General features: G+C 39.4%; 1 protein-coding gene across 1 annotated transcript in view; it reads left to right on the forward strand.

The window, feature by feature from the left end:
- Positions 1 to 22,793, forward strand: part of LOC122807818 (myocardial zonula adherens protein-like) — a 1,184,151-nt gene that overhangs the window by 628,562 nt on the left and 532,796 nt on the right. Inside the window, exon 5 of the mRNA XM_044078905.1 lies at positions 13,727 to 13,819. Coding sequence (XP_043934840.1) covers positions 13,727 to 13,819 — 93 coding nt within the window. The remainder of the gene's footprint in view (positions 1 to 13,726; positions 13,820 to 22,793) is intronic.

Consider the following 22,793-nt stretch of genomic DNA (forward strand, 5'->3'; position numbering starts at 1 on the left):
CTTTGTATAATTTGGTTTCTTACATTTCCCAAGTCACTACTCGTTGTTGGAAATGTGCCCCTGACTCTGTGGATACAACTTCCAGGCTGCTATCACTGGAACTGTTTTGAGGAGGTTTGCCTGACTGCTTTCACAGAACCTCCCAGAGGATATTAAGAATAACATTTTGAATTCTCCCATGGATCGAGAACAAGTTTTTACACCCACTGCTGCAGAAGCTGCTTCAATGAATATGTCAGAAACTAGTCTGTTTTTTTTTTTCATTCTGGCATTGAATAAATTCATATGGACTTACTGAGGTGCTGGTTATTGGAGGTGTGCTGTTTGGGGTTGTGTGGCACATAATATAAAGTCAAGAATCACAGGAAAAGGCAGCAATGCTGGGAAACAATGAAGGCGAAAGAAGAAAGGGGTTGCAAAAGCTAAGACTGATTGTTAATGAACATGAATTTACAAGAACTTAAAGAAGTAGTAGTAGGCAAACAGGCATGATATGCCAAAGTCCTCGAGGTCACAAATAGTCAGACTACTTATCTAAATAACTAAACAATAACAGCAGCAGATGACTCACAACAGCATAATCTGATCAAAAAGCTTTTGCCAGCTAGTGTGTAAAACACTGGATTGGTTTGAATAAGAATATTAAAATATTACATCACTTTTGTTCTCATTCTGTGACTCTAATTACAGAATTATAACTGTCATAACAGGTAGCATGAGTACCTACAGTAATATACTGTCATGGATAATTTGCAAAACAAAAGGAAAATTACAGGAGGTGTTAGATGATCTGTCACTGGAGGAACTGGCACAAGGTGGTAAGGATGGGGGCAGTTAATGCCAGCATACCCTCTACAGTGGCAGTACCATGGTTTGCCTAAAGACTAGACCATGGTAACAACTGTTGTGCATTGCAGCACGTAGAATCGTGACTAGAGCCAGCATGAGCACAATGCAGAAAATATGACCACAGCCAGGAATTGATAGGTTTATTTATTCATTTATTTACTTACTGACTACTGTTTGAGCCATTGACTGGGGTAAAATACAAATGTTAAAAAAAATTAGTATTTGTTGGCATACAAATGAAATATAAAATGAAAGGAATGTTTGTCTTTTCAGCTTTTCCCCTTTAGGGGTCACCACAGCGGAACTCCGGTCCGCTAATGATTGGCAGTCGATTTTTATGGTGCTGAGTTGCCAGCCCGACACCAAACCTTCAGCGAAGGCACACCCATTCACGCATGTCTTTCGGAGGCTACTCAACCACGGGGAGGACATGCAGACTCCACATAGAAGGCACTCCAGCTGAGAATCGAACAGGAGAACCTCTTGCTGTGAAGTAACAACGCTACCGCTGTACCACCGCTGATTCATAAAATGAAAGGAATATGAATTATCAATTTTAAATTGTTAAATGCAGTTAATCTAAGAAATATGTGACAAAACTATATACAATGATAAAAATAATGTAACTGGTAAGCAATGGTGGGAACCAGGCACAAACCAATCCAAAACGAACAAGCACAGTTACTATTTCTTTCTGTCAGTCAGTCACAAAGACGTAAAATCTTTCAATAATGAGAGCCAAGAGTCTTCAAGTAGTAAAAACAGTCCTAAAGGGTTTATTTGAACAGTAGGTAGGTGGTTTCGCAGTTAAGCTTCATCAAACCAGATACAAACTAATGAAAAAAACACTCCATATAAATGCATAGTGTTAAGGCACCACCCAATCACGGGGTCACATCATTTAGGATCATTAACACTTTGCTGAAATAGATTAGTCCAGATTTCAGGTTTTGCTGAATTCTGGACTGCGGTATAGTTTCCTGTGTTGCCCATATCCTTACTTGGATAGGAGGAAGCTTCTCTGTTCACCAGTGAGAGTGGGGAGCTTTGAGCAGCCTATCTGTCCCTGGAGGAGTGGTCTCAGCCCTGAAACTAGTAGCTTATTGGCCGTTTTGGGTCAATTCCTATCTCTTTCAGTTTCCCTGCTTTAAAACCCGCATTTGAGCAGTTTTGCAAGATTTTGCGCATAGCGCAGCATCGGGCAGCGCCGCTTAAACGGGTTTAAACTATTCCTGGCTCTACAAAGTCTGCTCTTCACTTTTTCCCTTAGAACTGTTCTAAATCTCAAAGTAAGCACTCTATTTTCATTCTAAAGCCCTGCAGTTGCTCGTATAAGTAATTTTATAAGTAAGCACTAATAAACTAAATCACTACACCCTCTTATACTCCCTTTAAGTACTTGGCACCCTATTGGTCCTTTTTGATCAGTCAAAAAGTAGTTCCTTATACTACTCTGGCATGTCCAAAAGTCAGTTTCGGGTTTACTCTCCAGTCCAGCTGGTGAATCTGGGAATCTGGAGGCAATGTTACAACTGCATTATGTACACAGACCACCCTCTCCTCCTCCCAACAAGCTCAAATATATGTGAGAGATGCAACTATATAGCCAAACTGCAGGCTGAGCTCTCTCAATCCAGTACTGGTGCAGTCAGTCAGGAGGAGAAGGTAACCACACACACCACAAATCCAGTCTCACATAGACCTATCGCAACAGCAAACCAAACACATAAACACACAAAAACATACTCGGAGGCTCTAAATAAAAATCTGCCCAAGCAGCAGAGACCTCCAAAGCAGACTTCCAAGCAACCGCTAACCCACAACAATACCCACGTATCACATAGTTCACAAAGTCAGTGTGCCACACAGTCACAGCCCTTAAGGCTAAACAACACACCTAATACACTTGTAATAGGTGACTCTATTGTCAGACACACTGATGTCCCACTCACCAGGCTGAACAAGGAGAAGGTCACTGTAAGCTGCCTGTCGGGTGCCAGGATCCGCCACATAACACAAGCACTCAGGTCACTCCAAAGCAAGTACAAATATGACTCCATCATTGTCCATGCTGGTGTGAATGACCTGAGACGTACCTACCTGGACTACATGAAAAGAGACATAGAGGAACTCTCTGATCATGTAGCCCAGGCCAGTATGACCCTGACCTTGAGTAGCATCTTACCCTCGCCAAGAATGATTCCACAGTATAAAGACAAAATGATCAATTTTAACAATTGGCTAAAGTATTGGTGTCATTCAAAGGGTATCCAGTGTCTGTCAGCCTGGGATAACATGCTCGACAAGCCACGTTGCTTCGGTAGGGACGGCTTGCACCTGTCACCCCTGGGCTTTCAAATACTGGCTAAGACTCTTGCCACCCCCATAGTGCCTTTTTTAGGCAAGGCTCAAAAGACAAACCCACCTCCATAGACAACACAAGGAAAAAGAAACTAAGGGTGTTGCTGCTCAACGCCAGAAGTCTAAACCTCAAGATGCACGCACTCAAGGCTCTCCTCAGTATGAAGAATATCGATTTCTGTGCAGTAACAGAAACCTGGTTCAAGGCTCCTGAGAGCACCCCAGCACTTCCAGGATATACCTCATACCATGCTTTTCGGCCCCAAAACTTGGACCGAACCACAAAAGGAGGGGGACTATCCGTACTCATCAAAGATACCCACACCTCCAGGTTAGTGGCACTGCACGAAGCATCAGAGACCATCCATGTGCAACTAACAGTGGGCAAAGCTGCCTTTCAGTTTGTAGCCTGCTACAGACCACCCTCCCAAACTCAGGAACCCCACTCAGCTTTCCTAAGAACACTGGAGAATATGAAGGTCTCTCCAAACACCATCATATTGGGTGACTTCAACTACACAAACATAGACTGGGAGCACTATTCAAACCCCAACACCCTCGCCCAATGGTTCCTAGAATTTATAAACTCAAATGCTATGGAACAACTGGTCACCACTCCCACAAGAGGTGAAAACATATTGAACCTGATCATCAACAACATGGGGACTCTGTTCCATACCAGAGGTATACCCCTCATTGGTAAGATCTGACCATAAATTAATCTCACTGGACATCCATATCCCGTCCCCACCCCCAGCCAAGGAAACCACGGTGAAGAACATCTCAAAATCAAACTTCACACTTCTCAAAACCGAAGTGGAATCTTTCAAAGCCCCAGGGCCAGTGGAAAATACGGCCCAAACCACAGAATCCTTTACATATGCATTCTATGGACACCTACAGGAATGCATGGATCATGCTATCCCAAATAAAACCAAGACTCACTCCTCCAAAGGCAAGAGACCTGTCTGGTGGACCCCAGCCATAAATAAGCTATACAAAAGAAGGAGGAATCTACTACATGATAGAGCAAAATCCCAAAAAGGGAAGACAGCTCTGATCAGTACTACCAAGAAACTACGATCCCTCATAAAATCATCTAAGGCCAGCTTCGAAAGAAAAATTGCACAAGACGCTAAAGATAATCACAAGGCCTTCTTTAGTTATGTCATGAACCTGGGTGGCAACTCCCAGATATGCTCTGAGTTAGTGCAAAATGACAAAAAATACACTGAACCCACAGACATTGCCAACATCCTGGCAGACAGGTTCAGTGCAAACTTCTCCCCCCCTTCCCCCCAAAAGAGTAAATGTCTATCCCAACAGAGTGTAGCCTCCCTGACATCACAGATGCACAGGTGAGACCTGCCCTCTCCAAAGCAAAAAACACAGCATCAGTGGGACCAGGCAATGTCCCGGGCTGCGTCTTACATGAGGTCCAAGAAGAACTGAATCCTCACATAAAGTCACTGTTCATTCTCAGCCTTACTACAGGATGTGTACCCAAGGAATGGCATACAGCAACAGTGGTCCCACTCCACAAAGGTGGTGCCACAACGGACCCCACAAACTATCGCCCTATAAGCCTGACTAGCCTGGTCTGCAAAGCTATGGAGCGTATCATCATGGAACTCATAAACAAAGACATTGGGAACCTCCAAACACTGGATCCTACCCAATTAAGCTTTGTTAAGGGCAGATCTTGCCTCTTGAACCTGGTCAACTTCTTTGAAACAGTCACCAAGGCCATAGATGAAGGGAAGGTAGTCCACACAGCCTAACTGCACCTTGCAAAAGCCTTTGACACAATACCCCACTCAGGCATCATAAATAAGCTCACCAGCTTAAATATCAACCCCTATGTCACAAGATGGGTTGCAAACTGGCTCAGGGATAGAACCCACATAGTCAGAATTGCAGGTGCCATGTCAGACTCTAAACCAGTTACAAGTGGCATCCCACAAGGCTCAGTCCTGGGACCGCTCTTGTTCGGTATATATTTCTCTGAGGTACAGGCTAACATGGGAGGACTATGGCTGACCAAGTTCGCAGATGACTGCAAACTGGGTGCCATAATCGACTCACCGACTGACACAAGCATCCTCCAAAAGGGTCTCACAGAGATGGATAACTGGTGCCAGAGCCATGGCCTAAGGCTAAATGCCAAAAAGTGCATAGTCATCCCTTTTGGGAAAAACAAAGTGCCCACAAATTACCACATAGGTGGTAATCCATTAAGTACGGAAGAAGTAATTAGGGATTTGGGGACCCAAGTAGATAGTAATCTCTCCTTTGACAATCAAGTTGCCAGAGTGGTTAGAAAGACCTTCTATATAGCCCACCTTATCACGAAAGGGTTCACATCTAGATCAAGAGAGGTCATTGTGCCCCTCTACTCATCACTCATCAGGCCCATAATTGAATACAATGCCCCATTTGGGATGTACCTTACCCGACACCTGCAGCAACTGGAAAGACCTCAAAAGTACCTCACCAAGAGGATCAAGAGACTCAAACAGATGCCCTACGCAGTTAGGCTAAAGAAACTTCAGCTCTACTCATTTGCTTACCACCTACTCAGAAGCGATTTGTGCCTGACATATAAAGCCATGTCCAACCCAGAATTAATGGACATGCTCCACCTCAGGAAATCCAAATCCCTTAGAGCTACATGCTCCAGGGACTTAAACCTCAGCACAGAAATAAATACGACATGCTGCAGGGACAGATTCATATCCCAGAGGCTCCCATCACTCTGGAAGAAAATCCCAATCCATGTTAGGCAGAGCCCCTCAATGACCCTCTTCAAGAGAAATCTTGATGAGTGGATGGGAGATCGTAGGTTTACCCCTGGGATCTTTTCTGTGTCCCTACTAGACAGAGGCACAGTAAACTAGCCTTAAAAGGGCTACCTTCTGTGACCTACTATACAGAGGCACAGTCAACTAATCTAAAAGGGTGGTGAAAGCCAAACACACTCTGGCTAGGCTTTTAAATGCCCTAGGGCAGATAGCCTAGTATCAACCTATGAACCTATGAAAATATAACATTCTCTTCAAATGCTATGCAAACAACAAAATCTGCACAGAATAGATATACAGCAGCAGTCTATATAATGTACATAGATAACTACGCTTATACATAACATTTTACTATGATACTACTATAAAAACCTTCATAAAAGCACAATACAATAAAAATAATAAAAAATAAAATAGAAAAATAAAGACAAATACTATAAAATATTAACTTCTGAAGCCTTCTTTTCTTTAATAGGGGCTTGATAGAAGCCCTCTCATTAAGACCTTTCCCTCTGTCTGCATGGAGCATAATAGTCCAACAGGTCTCCCTATGTTCAGTGTTTGTAGTGATGTCACCTTCCCTAATACTGGGAGATACAATCTCAATGACCCTAAAATTAAAGGTATGAGACTCCCCCAGTTCCAAAACATGCTTTGAGAGTGTGTTGTGTAAAGATCCCTTTCTAATATGATAGATGTGCTCCCTTATCCTGTCACGAAGCACCCTGTTGGTCTTGCCAACATAGAAGGAGCTGCAAACAGCGTACTCCGCTAAATAAACAACATGAGGAGTCATGCAATTCGCATGAACATGGAAGGTAAATTCTCTACAAAATCTGGGTGATAAAAAGTATCAGAAGTGTTAATAAAAGAACAAAAATTACAATCACCACAAGGCATAGTTTGACCAATAATAGGGGTCATAGTGCTAGGACTTCTATTATAACAAAGAAGCCTCTTCAAATTTCTACGGTTCTTAAATCTAAACCTAGGCTTATCACCCACAATCCTGCTAATATCATCAACAACCTGTAAAATAGGCCAATGCTGGGAAAACAAACTAGTGATGTCTCTATGATCACTAGTATAAAAAAGAGGAATCCTGACTCCACTCATATTGGGACCACTACCACCAGTTACACCTAACTCAGATGTTGGTCCAAAATATGGACGTGCTGTTGTTAACCTCAGCTGATCTAAGTTAGACCAGTGTCTATTGATCTCATCAATACTATACCCCCTTGCCAACAACTTCTTCTCTAAACCTCCAATCTCATTCACAAAGCCATCCATGGTCGGATTCAACCTAGAGGCCCTCATCCCTTGTCCTTTGATTAAATTCCTAAGGATGTAACCAGGATGCATACTAGATCTAAAAAGAAAAGCATTCCTGTGACATGTCTTACGATGAACACCAGTGTTGATTGTATGGTCATGTAATTTCTCAATATAGAGGTCTAGGAACTCAATGCGGGTGTAAGACCAATTGAAGATAAATTTCAAGCAGTCAGTCAAACCATTCATGGTATGGCGAAACTCTACTAGTCTCTCCAAGGGACCTCTCCATAACAAAAACAAATCATCGACAAAACGACGATAAAATAAGGCATGTTTCCTGAAGCCTTCAGTTGGAAACAGGGTATTGCTCTCCCAGTGAGCAAGAAATATATTGGCGTAGCTATTGGCACACAAAGTGCCCATAGCTACGCCATGTTTCTGTAAAAACATCTCACCATCGAAAGTAAAAACATTATTTTCAAGAACAATCTCTAAAAAATAACAAATTAAATCAACCTGAGTTAAGGTATAATCACTATGTAACAAAAGATATTCATGTACATACTGAATTCCCAATTCATTAGGAATCATAGTAAACAAAGACTGTGCATCAAAGGTTACGAAAATGACATCACCAACATCAGGAACACTCTTTGTGTATTCATAGAGATCTAACAAAAACTGTTTTGAATCTCTTAGGACCACTTGATTCAAATCAATAACCGGTCTCAAGAATTTCTCAATATAAAGTGAAAGTGGTTCTGTAACCCACCCTCCTCCTGCCACAATAGGTCTCATTGGTGGGTCAGTAGGATGTTTATGAATCTTTGGCAGGCCCTGTATAAGTGGAATCAACAGATTAACCACTTTCAAAAAAGAAAACACTTCTTCAGTAATAAGGTGGGCTGAGAAAACATCAAATATATCCCTGCTCACTAGTGAAATCACCCTGTGCACATCTTCGATGGTAATCTTGTCATAAAAACTACAATCACCTAACATAGAGGTCGTATATTGGCAATAATGGGACCTATCCATGACCTATCCATGACAATGATGAGCACACCTTTGTCTGCTGCACGGATCACAATAAAACTGTTATGTTGTAACTCTCTCAGGGCTACCCTTTCAGCATATGAGAGATTGCACTTGGAGTATGTTCTCCGATTACTCTGAGTATCATAAAAATTATATATGAGTGGAGTCAGGATTCCTCTTTTTTATACTAGTGATCATAGAGACATCACTAGTTTGTTTTCCCAGCATTGGCCTGTTTTACAGGTTGTTGATGATATTAGCAGGATTGTGGGTGATAAACCTAGGTTTAGATTTAAGAACCGTAGAAATTTGAAGAGGCTTCTTTGTTATAATAGAAGTCCTAGCACTATGACCCCTACTATTGGTCAAACTACGCCTTGTGGTGATTGTAATTTTTGTTCTTTTATTAACACTTCTGGTACTTTTTAATCACCCAGATGTTGTAGAGAATTTACCTTCCACGTTCATGCGAATTGCATGACTCCTCATGTTGTTTATTTAGCGGAGTACGCTATCTGCAGCTCCTTCTATGTTGGCAAGACCAACAGGGTGCTTCGTGACAGGATGAGGGAGCACATCTATCATATTAGAAAGGGATCTTTACACAACACACTTTCGAAGCATGTTTTGGAACTGGGGGAGTCTCATACCTTTAATTTTAGGGTCATTGAGATTGTATCTCCCAGTATTAGGGCAGGTGACATCACTACACACACTGAACATAGGGAGACCTGTTGGATTATTATGCTCCGTGCAGACAGAGGGAAAGTTCTCCAACGCCCAGGTGAGAACTGCCCTCACTAAGGCAAAAAACACAGCATCCATGGGACCGGATGGTGTCCCCGGCTGTGTGCTTCATGAACTCAACGAGGAATTAAACCCACAGTTAGGACAGCTGTTTAATCTTAGCCTCACCTCAGGATACGTACCCAAGGAGTGGCGCATGGCGACTGTGGTCCCACTTCATAAGGGCGGTGCCTCCACAGACCCTGGAAATTACCGCCCCATTAGCTTGACAAGCCTTATCTGCAAAGCCATGGAGAGGATCATAATGGAACTCATAAATAAAGACATAGGGAACTTGCAGACTTTGGATCCAACCCAGTTTGGCTTTGTCAAAGGCAGATCCTGCCTATTAAACTTGGTTGACTTTTTCGAGACAGTCACCAAGGCCATTGATGAGGGAAAGGCAGTCAATACAGCCTACCTCGACCTGGCAAAGGCCTTGACACAATACCCCACTCAGGTATCATCGAAAAACTCATCAGCTTGAATGTAAACCCATACATCACAAGATGGGTTGCAAACTGGCTAAGTGACAGAACCCACAGGGTCAGAGTTGCTGGAGCCATGTCAGACTCAAAGCCTGTCACAAGTGGTGTCCCACAGGGCTCAGTCCTGGGTCCACTCTTGTTCGGCATCTACTTTTCTGAAGTACAAGCAAACACAGGAGGGTTATGGCTGACAAAGTTTGCAGATGACTGCAAACTGGGCCATAGTCGAAAACACATCTGACACAGATATCCTCCAGAAGGGCCTCACAGAAATGGATAACTGGTGCCAGAGCCATGGCCTAAAGTTAAACGCCAAAATGCATAGTCATACCCTTCGGGAAAAACAAGGTTACCCCTAGCTACCATATAGGTGGCAATCCACTGAGCACAGAAAAAGTCATCAGAGATCTGGGGACCCAGGTTGACAGTAACCTTTCGTTTGACACTCATGTTGCTAAAGTAGTTAGGAAAACCTTCTATATCACCCACCTGATCATGAAGGGATTCACATCTAGATCAAGGGAGGTCATCGTCCCCCTGTACTCATCACTCATTAGACCTATGATTGAGTACAATGCCCCGTTCGGAATGTATCTGACCAGACACCTGCTGCAGCTTGAAAGGCCCCAAAAGTTCCTCATCAAAAGGATAAAGGGTCTCAAAAATATGTCTTATGCTGCCCGACTGAAAGAACTCCAGCTCTATTCAGTCTCATACCGCTTGCTCAGAGGTGACCTGTGCCTGACATATAAGGCCATGTCAAACCCAGATTTGATGAATATGCTTCACCTCAAAAAATCTAGATCCCTCAGAACCACAAGGGCGGGATACTTAAACCTTGACACGGTTATAAATAGAACGTGCTGGAGGGACAGATTCATCACCCAGAGGCTCCCTATGCTGTGGAACAAAATCCCGGTACATGTGAGGCAGAGCACCTCTCTGGCCTTGTTCAAGAGGAATCTTGACCAATGGATGGGAGATTGCAGATATACCCCAGGGATTACTTCAGTGTCACTGCTTGACAGAGGCACAGCAAAATGATAGGCATAGTTTTTATTCAAACTAAAGGGGTGGCAAAAGTCACATAACTATGGGCTAGGCTTATAAATGCCCTTGGGCAGATAGCCTAGTATGAACCTATGAACCTATGAACCTATGAGGGGGCTTCTATCAAGCCCCTATTAAAGAAAATAAGGTTTCAGAAGTGAATATTTTATAGTATTTGTCTTTATTTTTTATTTTTTATTATTTTTATTGTATTGTGCTTTTTATGAAGGTTTTTATAGTAGTATCATAGTAAAATGCTGTTATGTATAAGTGTAGTTATTGATCTATGTACATTATATAGACTGCTGCTGTATATCTATTCTGTGAATATTTTGTTGTTTGCATAGCATTTGAAGAGAATGTTATATTTTAGTGTTAATGATCTTAATTGATGTGACCCCGTGATTGGGTAGTGCCTTAACACTATGCATTTATATGGAGAGTTTTTTTCATTAGTTTGTATTTGGTCTGATGAAGCTTAACTGCGAAAGCATTTACCTATTGTTCAAATAAATCCTTTAGGACTGTTTTTACTACTTGAAGACTCTTGGCTCTCATTATTGGAAGATTTTTACGTCTTTGTGACTGACTGACAGAAAGAAATACTAACTGTGCTTGTTCGTTTTGGATTGGTCTGTGCCTGGTTCCCTCCGTTGCTTACCAGTTACATTATTTTTGTCATTTACGTTTATTTAGCAACGGAGGATTTATCCCTCGGTCTGCACTTTGCCTGTTTCGTTTTTATATACAATGATAAGGAAATTAATATTTATGCAAAGTAAGGCATGTAGTGATGAAGGAATATGAATGTATATGAAGGAAGGCATCCAGACTGCATAAATTATGATAAATAAAGCTAAAAGATTATAAATGGGCATGTTAAATGTTGAAGGCATAACAAGTGAATACTTAATTATTCTACCTCACTGTTTTTTTTTTTTTTTTTTTTGCAGAAAATAGTTTAAAATGAGTTACCATTTCTTAATAAGTTGGTTTGTGAGTAAAGGAGTGGAGTGGTTCGGTGGTTTTGATTGTAAGCAAACTGCAGTTAATAAAAACAGTATTCACAATATTTACTAAGGAGACTCTAGACAATTTTTACAATGTATACAAGACTGGAATAAATTGTAAGGATAAAGAATCAGTAAGACAGCATACCTTTCTTGTTACGGATTTCCTCAGTGTGCCCCATGGAGGATGTCACCCTTCCAGTTACCTGACTCTCAGTGATGATGTCACCCTTCCAGTTACCTGACTCTCAGTGATGATGTCACCCTTCCAGTTACCTGACTCTCATCAATGAGAGTCATGGATAAGCCTGGTGGGCTTTTTCCACTCAGGACAATGAATGGGTCATACAGGGCAGCTTGATGATTAAAGCTAGTTCAAAGAAAGCAAATTTTATAAATACAGCTGAACGTTATTGATTAAACATATATATAAATCAGTGAAAGCAATTTTACTCAGATGATTAACATTTTTCACATTGTTAACTACATGTTTGCAACCTTAGAATAAATGCATGCTATAATTATCTTTGTTCAAACCTTTTGTTAGCTCAGTACCTATTTGACACATTGTTTTGCACAAGGTTCTAGGCTCACATCAGTATGTTGTTTGCTGTATGCTAAAAGATAGACACTGGTATTCACTGTAACATTATTTCTTAACTATGAACTACAGTTATGTTTCTTCATGGGCAGCACAGTGAATAGTGTTGTCACCTCACAGCAAGAGGTTTCCTGGATTGATTCTCAACCGGGGTGCCTTCTGCACAGCATCTGCATGTCCTCCCTGTGTTCATGTGGGTTTCCTCCAGGTGCTCCAGTTTCCTCCAACATCCCAAAGATATGCAGTAGTTGGATTAAACACTAAATTGGCTATAGGTGTGAGTGTGCATGCCAGTGTATAGTGTGGAAGAAGTATTGTGGCAGGGTTAGCTGCCTGGCAGTGTAAACTTTGGCTCTAGATGATTGCCACTGGTGAAGTGACACCATGACCACATATGCAAAAATGGGAAAAAGGAATTGTGGATGGATTATGTTTCTTCTTCTTCATAAGGGAACAATGGAGTACTCATGATGCTTGTTACAGACATTATGTATAGGATCATATTGAGACAATGTGCTGTGAATTTAGAGTGAAAATCAATTTGCCTTCTGGATGAGGTTCAGTGTGGCTGTAGGGAATCTGATATGTCTGGAACCATCAAATTATATGCAGTATTTTTCATATTTATTTTCTGCATCCATTAACTGGGCACGCCCACTGGATGCAACTGTTCTTTCTCAGGAGTGACCTAGGAGCACTGTCTGCTTAAGTGAGCTCCTCAGGGTCATACAGAGACGGAAGAAATCAAACCCTATTCCCTGTGGTTACAGGAAGTAGATTATTAACAGTTTAGCATTTTAACCCTATGTGTTAATTGTCAGACTGATGTGCCTTGACTTCAATGACAGAAATCCATGTATTCTCAATGTAATTTAACATAAAATGCTTTAAAGTATTATTACATTGAAATGTGGGCATCATAAATAATTTTTCATTCTAAAGGCTTAATAATTTTATTTACTTATTTTTTGTTTGTTTGCTTGCTTGTTAATTATTTGTTTGTCTGTCTCTGTTTGTGTTTCTTTGTTTACTGGACTGATCTGAAGTCCCTTTTTGCCAAATCTGGACATATGGATGAGAGGAGAATTATTTGATTTTATGCAGTTAGAACAATGAATTTTAAATCATAGCTTCTGATGGTTTAGTCAAGCTTTGTCTTGCAAGCCCTTCTAAACATTGCTAAACGTTCATTTAAAAGAAGTTTACTGGATTAAATTAATATTATCTGCTTCATTCGGGACACAAGAAAGTCTTGTACTTCAAGGTTGATCTGTGACGGAATGCATAACCTACAGGTGGTACTTGACTGCTAACTGATAAACCCAGTATATAAGCACAGAAGTCCGAATCACCAAGAAACTTGTCATGTTTTGTTACAAATAAAAAGGCTTCTTATTTTTGCAGGAAAATCACCTTGCTTTCTGTGTAGGAATTGGTTAATATTGGTATGTATTTATTCTACAGGTAAGAACATCATTGGAGAAGGCAAGGGAAAGAATGTGTGGGGAGTACAACGGCATGAAACAAAGAATCCAAGAACTCACTCGGGAAATGCAGGTAAGGGAATTACATTAGGTGTACCTTCAATCAGATACTCTTAGGCTTATATGAGGGCATTGTTCTCAGATAAATGTATTATGGTGCTTGGACATGCTTGCATTTCTGTTCATTCATGGTTCTACAAAGGATTGCTAATCTTTTGAGGTAGTTTAGGTTTTCCATGAACCACCTGTTTGAATAAAAAAAAACCTTCCAAATAAATGCACTTAATATAAAAAAAATTGCAGTCAGTCAAAAGCCATTTTCCATTATATAAATGCAAAAACCAAGAGCTGAAGATGTTACACAGAAAAGTCACATAGGCAAAAAGAGCAAATGGATCCAGGCAAAGCAAATTCTCCACTATGTAACACCTTAAACATCCTTTAAAGGAAATATATTGGAAATATGCAAATGACCCTTTGCAGGCATACAAGTGTTCCACATACATGAATTCTGAGTGCCCACTAACTTCTGACTTTTTTACAAATCTTTAATGATGAAGTCGGACTGAAAAAGCCAAATCTTACAAGCTATATGTGCGTATATATATCTATATATATATATATATATATATATATATATATATATATATATATATTTATATATGTATAAAACTTTCAGCTGTTCTATGAACTCATCAGTACAGCATAAGTGAATGAACTAACTACCCCACAAACAGTCAACTTATAAAAGACTTATGTCCATAACAAAATGGTGACTGCAAAATTAAAAAAAAAATGACAAAAACAACTAAAAAAGTTCACACAGAAAAGCCACATTAGCAAAAACGAGAAAACGATCTGGGCAAACTGGATTTTTCATTGTGTAATACATTAAAGTCTCCTTTAAAGGATGCCCATGGGCAATATATAAATGATCTCTATATATGATGGCACATAATAAGCATGTCAGGTGACCCGATTATTATATAAAAGCAGTACAGTTTGGCAGATGATCACTCAAACGTGACTCAGCAGTTGGTGCCCGACTGTTCAAGCTCCCTCTTGCTTTAAAATATTTTTACTAGATATTAAAATTGAACGAACAAAAACATCTTATAATTTTGTGATCTAAATTGCTTTCTAATTAGAATATTTTATGGAATACATTTTTAAAACTTTTGCTATTCTAAAATATTAAATAAAACGAGATGCATCTAGAAAATAGCATGTTATGAGCTTGACAGTTACAACTTCCATTGTCTTGTATATCGCAGATATGATCAATTTAAAATAAAATGTAAATGAGAAAATCTAGCAAATAATCTCTCCTTCCCCCACAAGCACTTGACAACCATGTGAGTAGTTGTTCTGCTCTCTGCCTGTTCATTCCCATGAGGCTAAAACCTGACTGTGGCATGGTCATCATGCAGACAACTGCTGTGGAAATTCTGATATCCAGCGCTAAGGTATCTCCATGTGTCAGATAAATGCTCATGGGAGGGATACAGAGTGGGGGTGGAGTGGAGCTGAAACTCATTACAGCAGATGATGTAGCTCCTCAGGAGAACCTCTTCCACACCTCCTCAAGCATATGGCTCTCACAAGATCGTCAACCTCGCCAAGGAGACATTAAAGAGAGACATGCCCTACAGCTCTCCTCTCAACCTTCCTGCTGGGGCAGACAAGCCAACATTGCCTCCTCACTCCTCACCCTTCCAGGCTGACTCCTCCAGTGCCCTTCAGTGCCCAAGCCACTACCCAAAACTGGGTCACTGAAGCTCTAGTCAAAGCAACATTAGTCTGTACACTAGAGCCAACAAATCTAGTCAACTAATAAAACAGCTTATCTGTCATTACAGACAGACACACACACACACACACACACACACACACACACACACACACACACACACACACACACACACACACACACACACACACACACACACACACACACACACACACACACACACACACACACACACACACACACACACACACACACACACACACACACACAAACACCTGTGCCTATTTATCTGTCTGAATTGCTTTTTATATAGTTATTTACATTTATCTGTTGTAAGTCCCATGTTTTGTGGCATTTCAATAAATGCTGGAGATTTGAAATGGAATGCTGAACATATATATGTCAATATTGGAATCTTGCAAAACTTGGGCTTTTTTTCCAAAGTTCAGGAAGCCTTGCAGTATGCTGACTTAAAGTGTGTGGGATTATGACCTCTCATATGGGGAGTGGCTTTGTGAAAGTCATTGTGTTAATGAACTCTAAAGATATCAAGATTTGGACATCTGTGTTCAGTTAACTTAATGGAAAACAATTTAATTATGTTGAGCTATTTTATACTCAAGTTCTAGAAGGGCAATGCTCCATTTGCCATTTTACTGTGAGGGTAGATGCAGGAGCCACTAAATTTAAGCACAAATACTTAAATCAAGGCACATGGGAGGGACAAATACAATATACTTTTTTAAATATTTTTTGTCTCCCCACCCGCTGACAGTCAGCCTTTCTGCAGTTAGTCTTGACTTATTTATTCCCTATCAGTGCCCTGCAGTTACCAACTCTGGGAAGTTGGCTGGTGAGGGCTGTCGCTGAAGCAGGAATGAAAGTGGTTGGATTCTGGTTATCTGCAGACAATTAGCCTCCTCTTCCAGTCATCAGTACACTGAGTTGTTTACTCAGCCCTCCTCCCAGCTGGACAGCCTGCATGACAGCCCAAGGGCCCACTGCAGAGGACATATATGGCCATCAGCCCTCCCCTGCAGCCTTACACCTAATGAAGTGACCATCACTATGACATCCCTGCCCAGCTCAGAATGCCTGCTATGGACATGTCACCATATGGCCACTACCATATCCCTGTCCAGCTCAGAATGCCTGCACTGGAGATGTCACCATGTGGTTAGTGTTTGATTTTAAGTGGACCCTAAACTCTCCCCTAAATGGTTGATGATGAGCACCCACATTACTGTAGGGGTCTCCTGTGTTCATGCCCATGGATGAATGCAAGCATGTTCCTACTCACATACAAGGAGGGCTTTTGTCATTGGCTTGGGACTGTCAGCCTACATCTCCACTTTTGTGCTGTATCTCTGCACCCAGCAAGTCTTTCCTTTGAGTAGCAAGCAGCAGTTTTATCTTTTTACTTCATCATTTATCCAGTTGCTTTCAAAACTGATGAATAATGTCAGGTAATTTTGAAAAGACCACATTTTACTGACAACTGTGAAAATAAACAAGAGAGATTTGGTTAATAACATCAATGCACAACAAGTTGAACTGTATGGGCTGATATCCGATGATGAAGTGGATGTACTGCTTAATGAAATAATTAATAGTGTCTTCCTGTATGAAAAGAAGCTCTTCCAACAAAAGAGAAAGAAGTTAAACAGGGACATTAAATATTTTAGTAATAACCATGTGTTTACTTGGCCGTGGAATGTCCTTGGAGCACAAGGGGATAATGCTAATTCTGCAGATATGGTGGCAAAGACAAGTTTGGTTTTGGATGTTTCAGTGACTCTTAGAGACCCTTTTATTTATAAAACACTTACGGGTGAGGACACATCCACTGCATTAATTACAGCTAATAGTGAAGTGTTGGTTAAGCACCCAAGGAAAGACACTGAACCGGTAGTAAGGAGGAAAGTAGTACAAAAAAGAAGCATTTTTTCATGCTCTACTCCTTCCTGTAAGACTGGAGCATCCACTGTCCAAGAAGTGATCACAGAGTTGGGGGAGAACCAAGAGAAAATATCCATTCACCGAAGAAACTCATCAGTCTATCAAGAGAATGTGGGCAGTAAAGAACAACTGATTTGGAATATTTCACCCAGAGTTTTCACCTCATCTGAGAAATGAGTCCTGGATAAAAGGCTCTCTTTTATTCCTTCTCATCAAGGTGACTTAGTACAAAGTATCGCTGATTTATGTATGTTTGCACATAATCTTACTCTAAAGACCATCTTTTAGAATGAATTGTCAAATAGTGAATTTCATGTATTTAAGAAACCGAGTTTATATACACCTCAGAATCATCCGCTTTTGATGCCTTTGATATATATGATTTGATAATGACAATAAAAACAGGAAGTTTTTTAATATGACCTTGGAGTAGAAGCAAGCTTTATATGAATTTAAATGTGATAGAAGTATTGTTATTCAGCCTGCCAATAAGGTAGGTGCTATTGTTGTAATGGATGCTTGTTTTATTATAATTCCATGAGTGAGATGTTAAATGCTGAAGATCTATTACCTGTGTGGAGATTGTTAAACTTTGTGAACAGTACAGAAATAGTTTGCATGAGTGTTTCACCAATGGTGATATAACGAATGACATCTATGAATATTTAAATGTGGAAGAACCTACTATTCCTTGTTTACAAAGAATGCCAAAATTACATAAGCATCCTACTTTTCCTCCATTCCGCCCTATACTGGTGGGGGCAGGCTGGATTACTGAACCAGCATCGATTTATTTAGAACATTTTTAAGTCCTGTTTTGAGAAGTTATGAATAAGTTTTATCTGATATTAGAAAGTTTTGTCATGAGTTATATGAATATACCAATAATTTATCTAGAAGTAATAATTATTATATGGATACAAATGACGTTAAATCATTTTTTACAGTGATACCGAAGGTCGAAGGTATAGAAATAACAAAGTCATTTTTGCTGAGATATAGTACCGATGGTTTATGTGTTATTGAATTGCTGTGTTTTTTATTAGAATGTGTTTTGGAGTATAATGTATTTGCTTTTAAAGATTATTATTTACAATGCGTTGGTGTAGCTATGGGCACATCTTGTGCCAATAGCTACACTAAAATGGTTATGGGCCAATGGAAAATGAGTGTGGTAATCCCTTCTGAATATTATAAGGAGATATATTTGTACCATTGTTTTGTGGACGATATATGTATTTTATGGGGGGTACTTGTGAGCGACTTGGTATGTTTTTAAGGTATATAGAACACAGTTTATCTTTTTTATCCCTTTCCATGAACAGTTCCAATGTAGAGATAGAGTTTTTAGATGTTAAAATATGTAGAGACAGTGATGGTGAGTTTTACATGAAATTATATAGGAAGGAATGCCACAGGTTTTCATTACTTCATTGGTCCAGAATGCATGCACCTCACATTTTTAAAAACATTGGTACTGAACAGCTAATGCGTACTTCAAGGTTGAATGTGAGGGATGATGACTTTTGCCATCATTTGAATGAGCTAGACACCAAATTTAAGGTAAGAAGTTATAATAATAAGTTATCACTAGTTAGATCAAAGGTTATTAACATGCGTACAACTAGAGCAAAACCCTATTTTTCATCTTGTGATAATACAGTGGACCCACCTAGGATTTGGGATAAGGTATTGTCTGTCCCTATGTTTTTTAGTTCAGATACTATAGTTTTAAAGCATATTATAAAAAAGCATTGGAACATACTCAATAGCGATCCGGTATTGTCGGGTCTTGTTGGTATGTGTGACAAACCAAAATTATGCCAGCCCAGTTAGCTGGAATTTTGTAAATAATTCTATGTCATTTGTGAATAGTAATATGATTTTTTTATAGAAATGTAACAGAAGAAAATGCTGCTAATCCAGCTATCTGGAATTTTTGTAAATAATGATATGTCATTTGTGAATATCAACATGATTCATATGCTTGTCTTATAAATGTAAGAGAACTATATGTTATGCGTATATTAAACTACTGGTACAGAAGTGTGTGTTGAGCAGGGTTTGTACAGTACTGTGCTTCAACAATGTAACCACAACATATCCTGCTGGAACATAGAAGATTAACCTGCAAAACTTAAGAATAGTTGAGGTTAAGTTACTTTATAGCTGGGCCATAAACAAAAGATGTTATCTCTCACTTTCAGTTCAGAAGCAGACACAATGTCTAGAGCTACAAGTTCTTCTATTGTCTTGAAAGAAAGGTAATTACTAGGTTTAAAATGTAAAGTGTTTTATTACTTTATGACTTCCTAGAAGCAAACATCTGAGTGATATTTGTTTCTGACACAGAAATGTTAAAATTCTGTTACATTTCTGTTTAGCCTGGGAACTGAAGTCTGGTGACAAAGAGTGATGTCATCCAAGCTAACCCGACAGTAATATTTGATACTGATTTAAGAACTCTCTCAGAGGGGAAGTGTACAATTTGTATTTTGTCTTGGACCTAGCAAGAATATCCACTCATCATCATCTACATTTGCCTGTCTGTAAGTAAGATTCAGGGGATAGTATATCTCTTAGATATAGACAGGAATATAGTAAAGATTAGTTTAGATGTTTTCTGTATTTATTTGAGACTGTCCTGCAATGTTGTTTTAAAATATTTCCTGTGATTTTGAACTCTGAAGTAGCCATGTTTGTTTTCTGAGTATTGTCTTGTTCTTTTATTATTTATTATTAAATATATTTAAACCTGTCCTTGTGGCTGATATTTATGAGACATATTTAAACTCTTAGAGTACTTGCTTATGTATTTGGTGACACTGTACAGGCCACTCCTAAATAGCCTTGCAAGTCTTGGTCAGACTACCATTTGGATTAATAGTAACATTACACAGTAAGATTGTACACCCTTTGTTAAGGTCCTTAAAAGTAGCTGAAAGGGGGTTCTGGTGGGAGTGATAACTACCTTATAGTCTGGGCAGATGGGTGCATAGCTAATAAACCTGTCCCAGCCTTCCCCAGGTGTGTGTGTATAAAACAAATATCCAAGTGTGTGCGCGTGTGTGTGTGTGTGTGTGTGTGTGTGTGTGTGTGTGTGTGTGTGTGTGTGTGTGTGTGTGTGTGCGCGTGTGTATGTCAGCTACTTGGCCAGGGACATTAAGCACTGGTTGGACAGAGAGAGTGGTGGAGTACTTGGCTTGGAACCCTAGCCAAGGACTCAACTCTGTAGCTGTGTTAGTGGGGAGACTTATTGGGGATCTGAAGAGGGAGGGAGAAGCAAGCCCCAGACTGACTGTGATCTCTGTGTGCTCTTAAGGGAAATTGCACTTTACTGTGTGTTTACTAGTCAGCCTCTCATTGCGTACGTCCCTCAGTGTCACCAGTGGTGAGGATTGAGGCTCCTTGATTACTGGGCCAGTGCAGGGGCATCACAGTATGAAACTGAGGTTTCCTTATAAGAATAACATTTTGTTAAAGAGGATGTTATGCTACCAGAAAGACCAGAAAGTGATGAAAGAACAAAGGGATAAGATGAATAGAGGTACCAAAAAATGCTATAATTGTGCATTCAGTGATTATATTGATACAACAAGTAGATTTGTACAGCTGGATACCGATAAAGAGTATAAGTTCTTAATTAATGCAGATTGTAATACAAGGAACATTGTTTATCTAGCTTACTGCACACATTGTGCTGCATTTTATGTTGGGAAATCTAATAAAAGACTTAGAGAGAGAATTTGTGATCGTATGTATTGCATAAGCAGAGGACAAACGATTAGTGCAGTTGCTAAATATACATTAAAAGAGGGGAGGATACATAGTAAATTTATGTTGGTAGATATGATTTATGAAGATATGCGACTGGGAGATATTGTGAATCATACCGAGAATTATGAACTCAAGGTCACATGTAGGAAAAGGGTTAAATGATTATATTTCATTTAAACCTGTTCTTAAGCAACGCAGGTTAAAATGAAGTAATTGTAGTGTGACTGACTGGATACACATTGTTTCCCTTTGTTGCCCAGTAACCATTTTAATTATATTATAGCTCTGATTTGATTGGTTGGTTTGAATTGTAATTCACTATTTAAGAGATTGATTTACTCCTTTACTCAGGACCACACCTAACCCTGAAACCTTCAAAAAACTACTTTTCTCTTACCTATCCACTAAACGTAAATGTTCCTGCTTTCACCCTACCTAAAATCTCACAATTTTACCCTTTGAGCTTTCCACACTCCTGCTCTTCTCTACACTATTACCTCTTTTCTATTCTCCTAACTAATCTAGCTAACTTTCTCAGACTAAACAATCTCTCTCTCTCAACTCCAAGTATTGCATATATTGTAAATATCAAGTAATTCACTGATGCTTATTGCCCAGTGAGTCTAAACTTACTGTTCTGAATGTAAATACCTACTAACTGTTCTACCTAGGTCAAAATTGCATTTCAATGTTATTCTATCCACCTGTACCTGACTGCATGACCTCATATATGTATTTAGTAACACTTTATGTAACCTTCGTAACCATGTTTGTATGTATTTCCATTGCATTATGTAAACCTTTGTAACCATATTGCTTATTGGAGCTTTTCTCCCTGGGCCTCCACTGAAAATGGGCACACCACTGGCCCAGTGGACTTCCCCGGTAATCAAACTGAAATAAATAAATAAATAACTAAATAAATAAATAAATAAATTATTTGCTGTTGTCTGATGAAGAGATATTATTTGTGAAAGTACTTACATTATAATCAAATTATATGTTTTTATACCGGCATCAGTTTATTACCGTTTCTATAGCATTTTTGTAGTGTAAGTATGTGCATACAGATGTGTTTCAGTGCTGGATTCATTGTGGCACATTATTTGAGAATTAGTTGTTTTCCACACTGTTAATTGTGACGGTAGTGTTATTTGTACTTGGAATCTTTATATCTTGTGAATTTTAGAATACATTTTTCAGCATCTGTAGTATTATTTGTTTTTATCCATGTAGTTTTAACACTGATTTATATTAGAATTCATAACAGGTTTTTAATAAATTTTTTTTTTAATAAACAAATTAACGTTTGCATTAGGGGAATTATATTTTTAAAACTGTATGTTAGTTAATTTAAACACATGCCAAGAACCAAAAATCACACAAATGACAAACAGTAAACCGCAAAAACAAACTATGAGTATAACTAAAAATAAAAAATAAAAAAAACAAGCGGTTAACCAAAACGCGGCTTCACTAAAAACACTTTTTTTAATTAAAACAGGTAAGTGCTTTCTCCACCGAACTGATGGCTTATTCAGACAATCACAAATAAAGCGTA

The sequence above is a fragment of the Protopterus annectens genome, chromosome 7.part1 (assembly GCF_019279795.1).
Source record: "Protopterus annectens isolate FY-2018-M chromosome 7.part1, PAN1.0, whole genome shotgun sequence".
Lineage (NCBI taxonomy): Eukaryota > Metazoa > Chordata > Ceratodontiformes > Protopteridae > Protopterus > Protopterus annectens.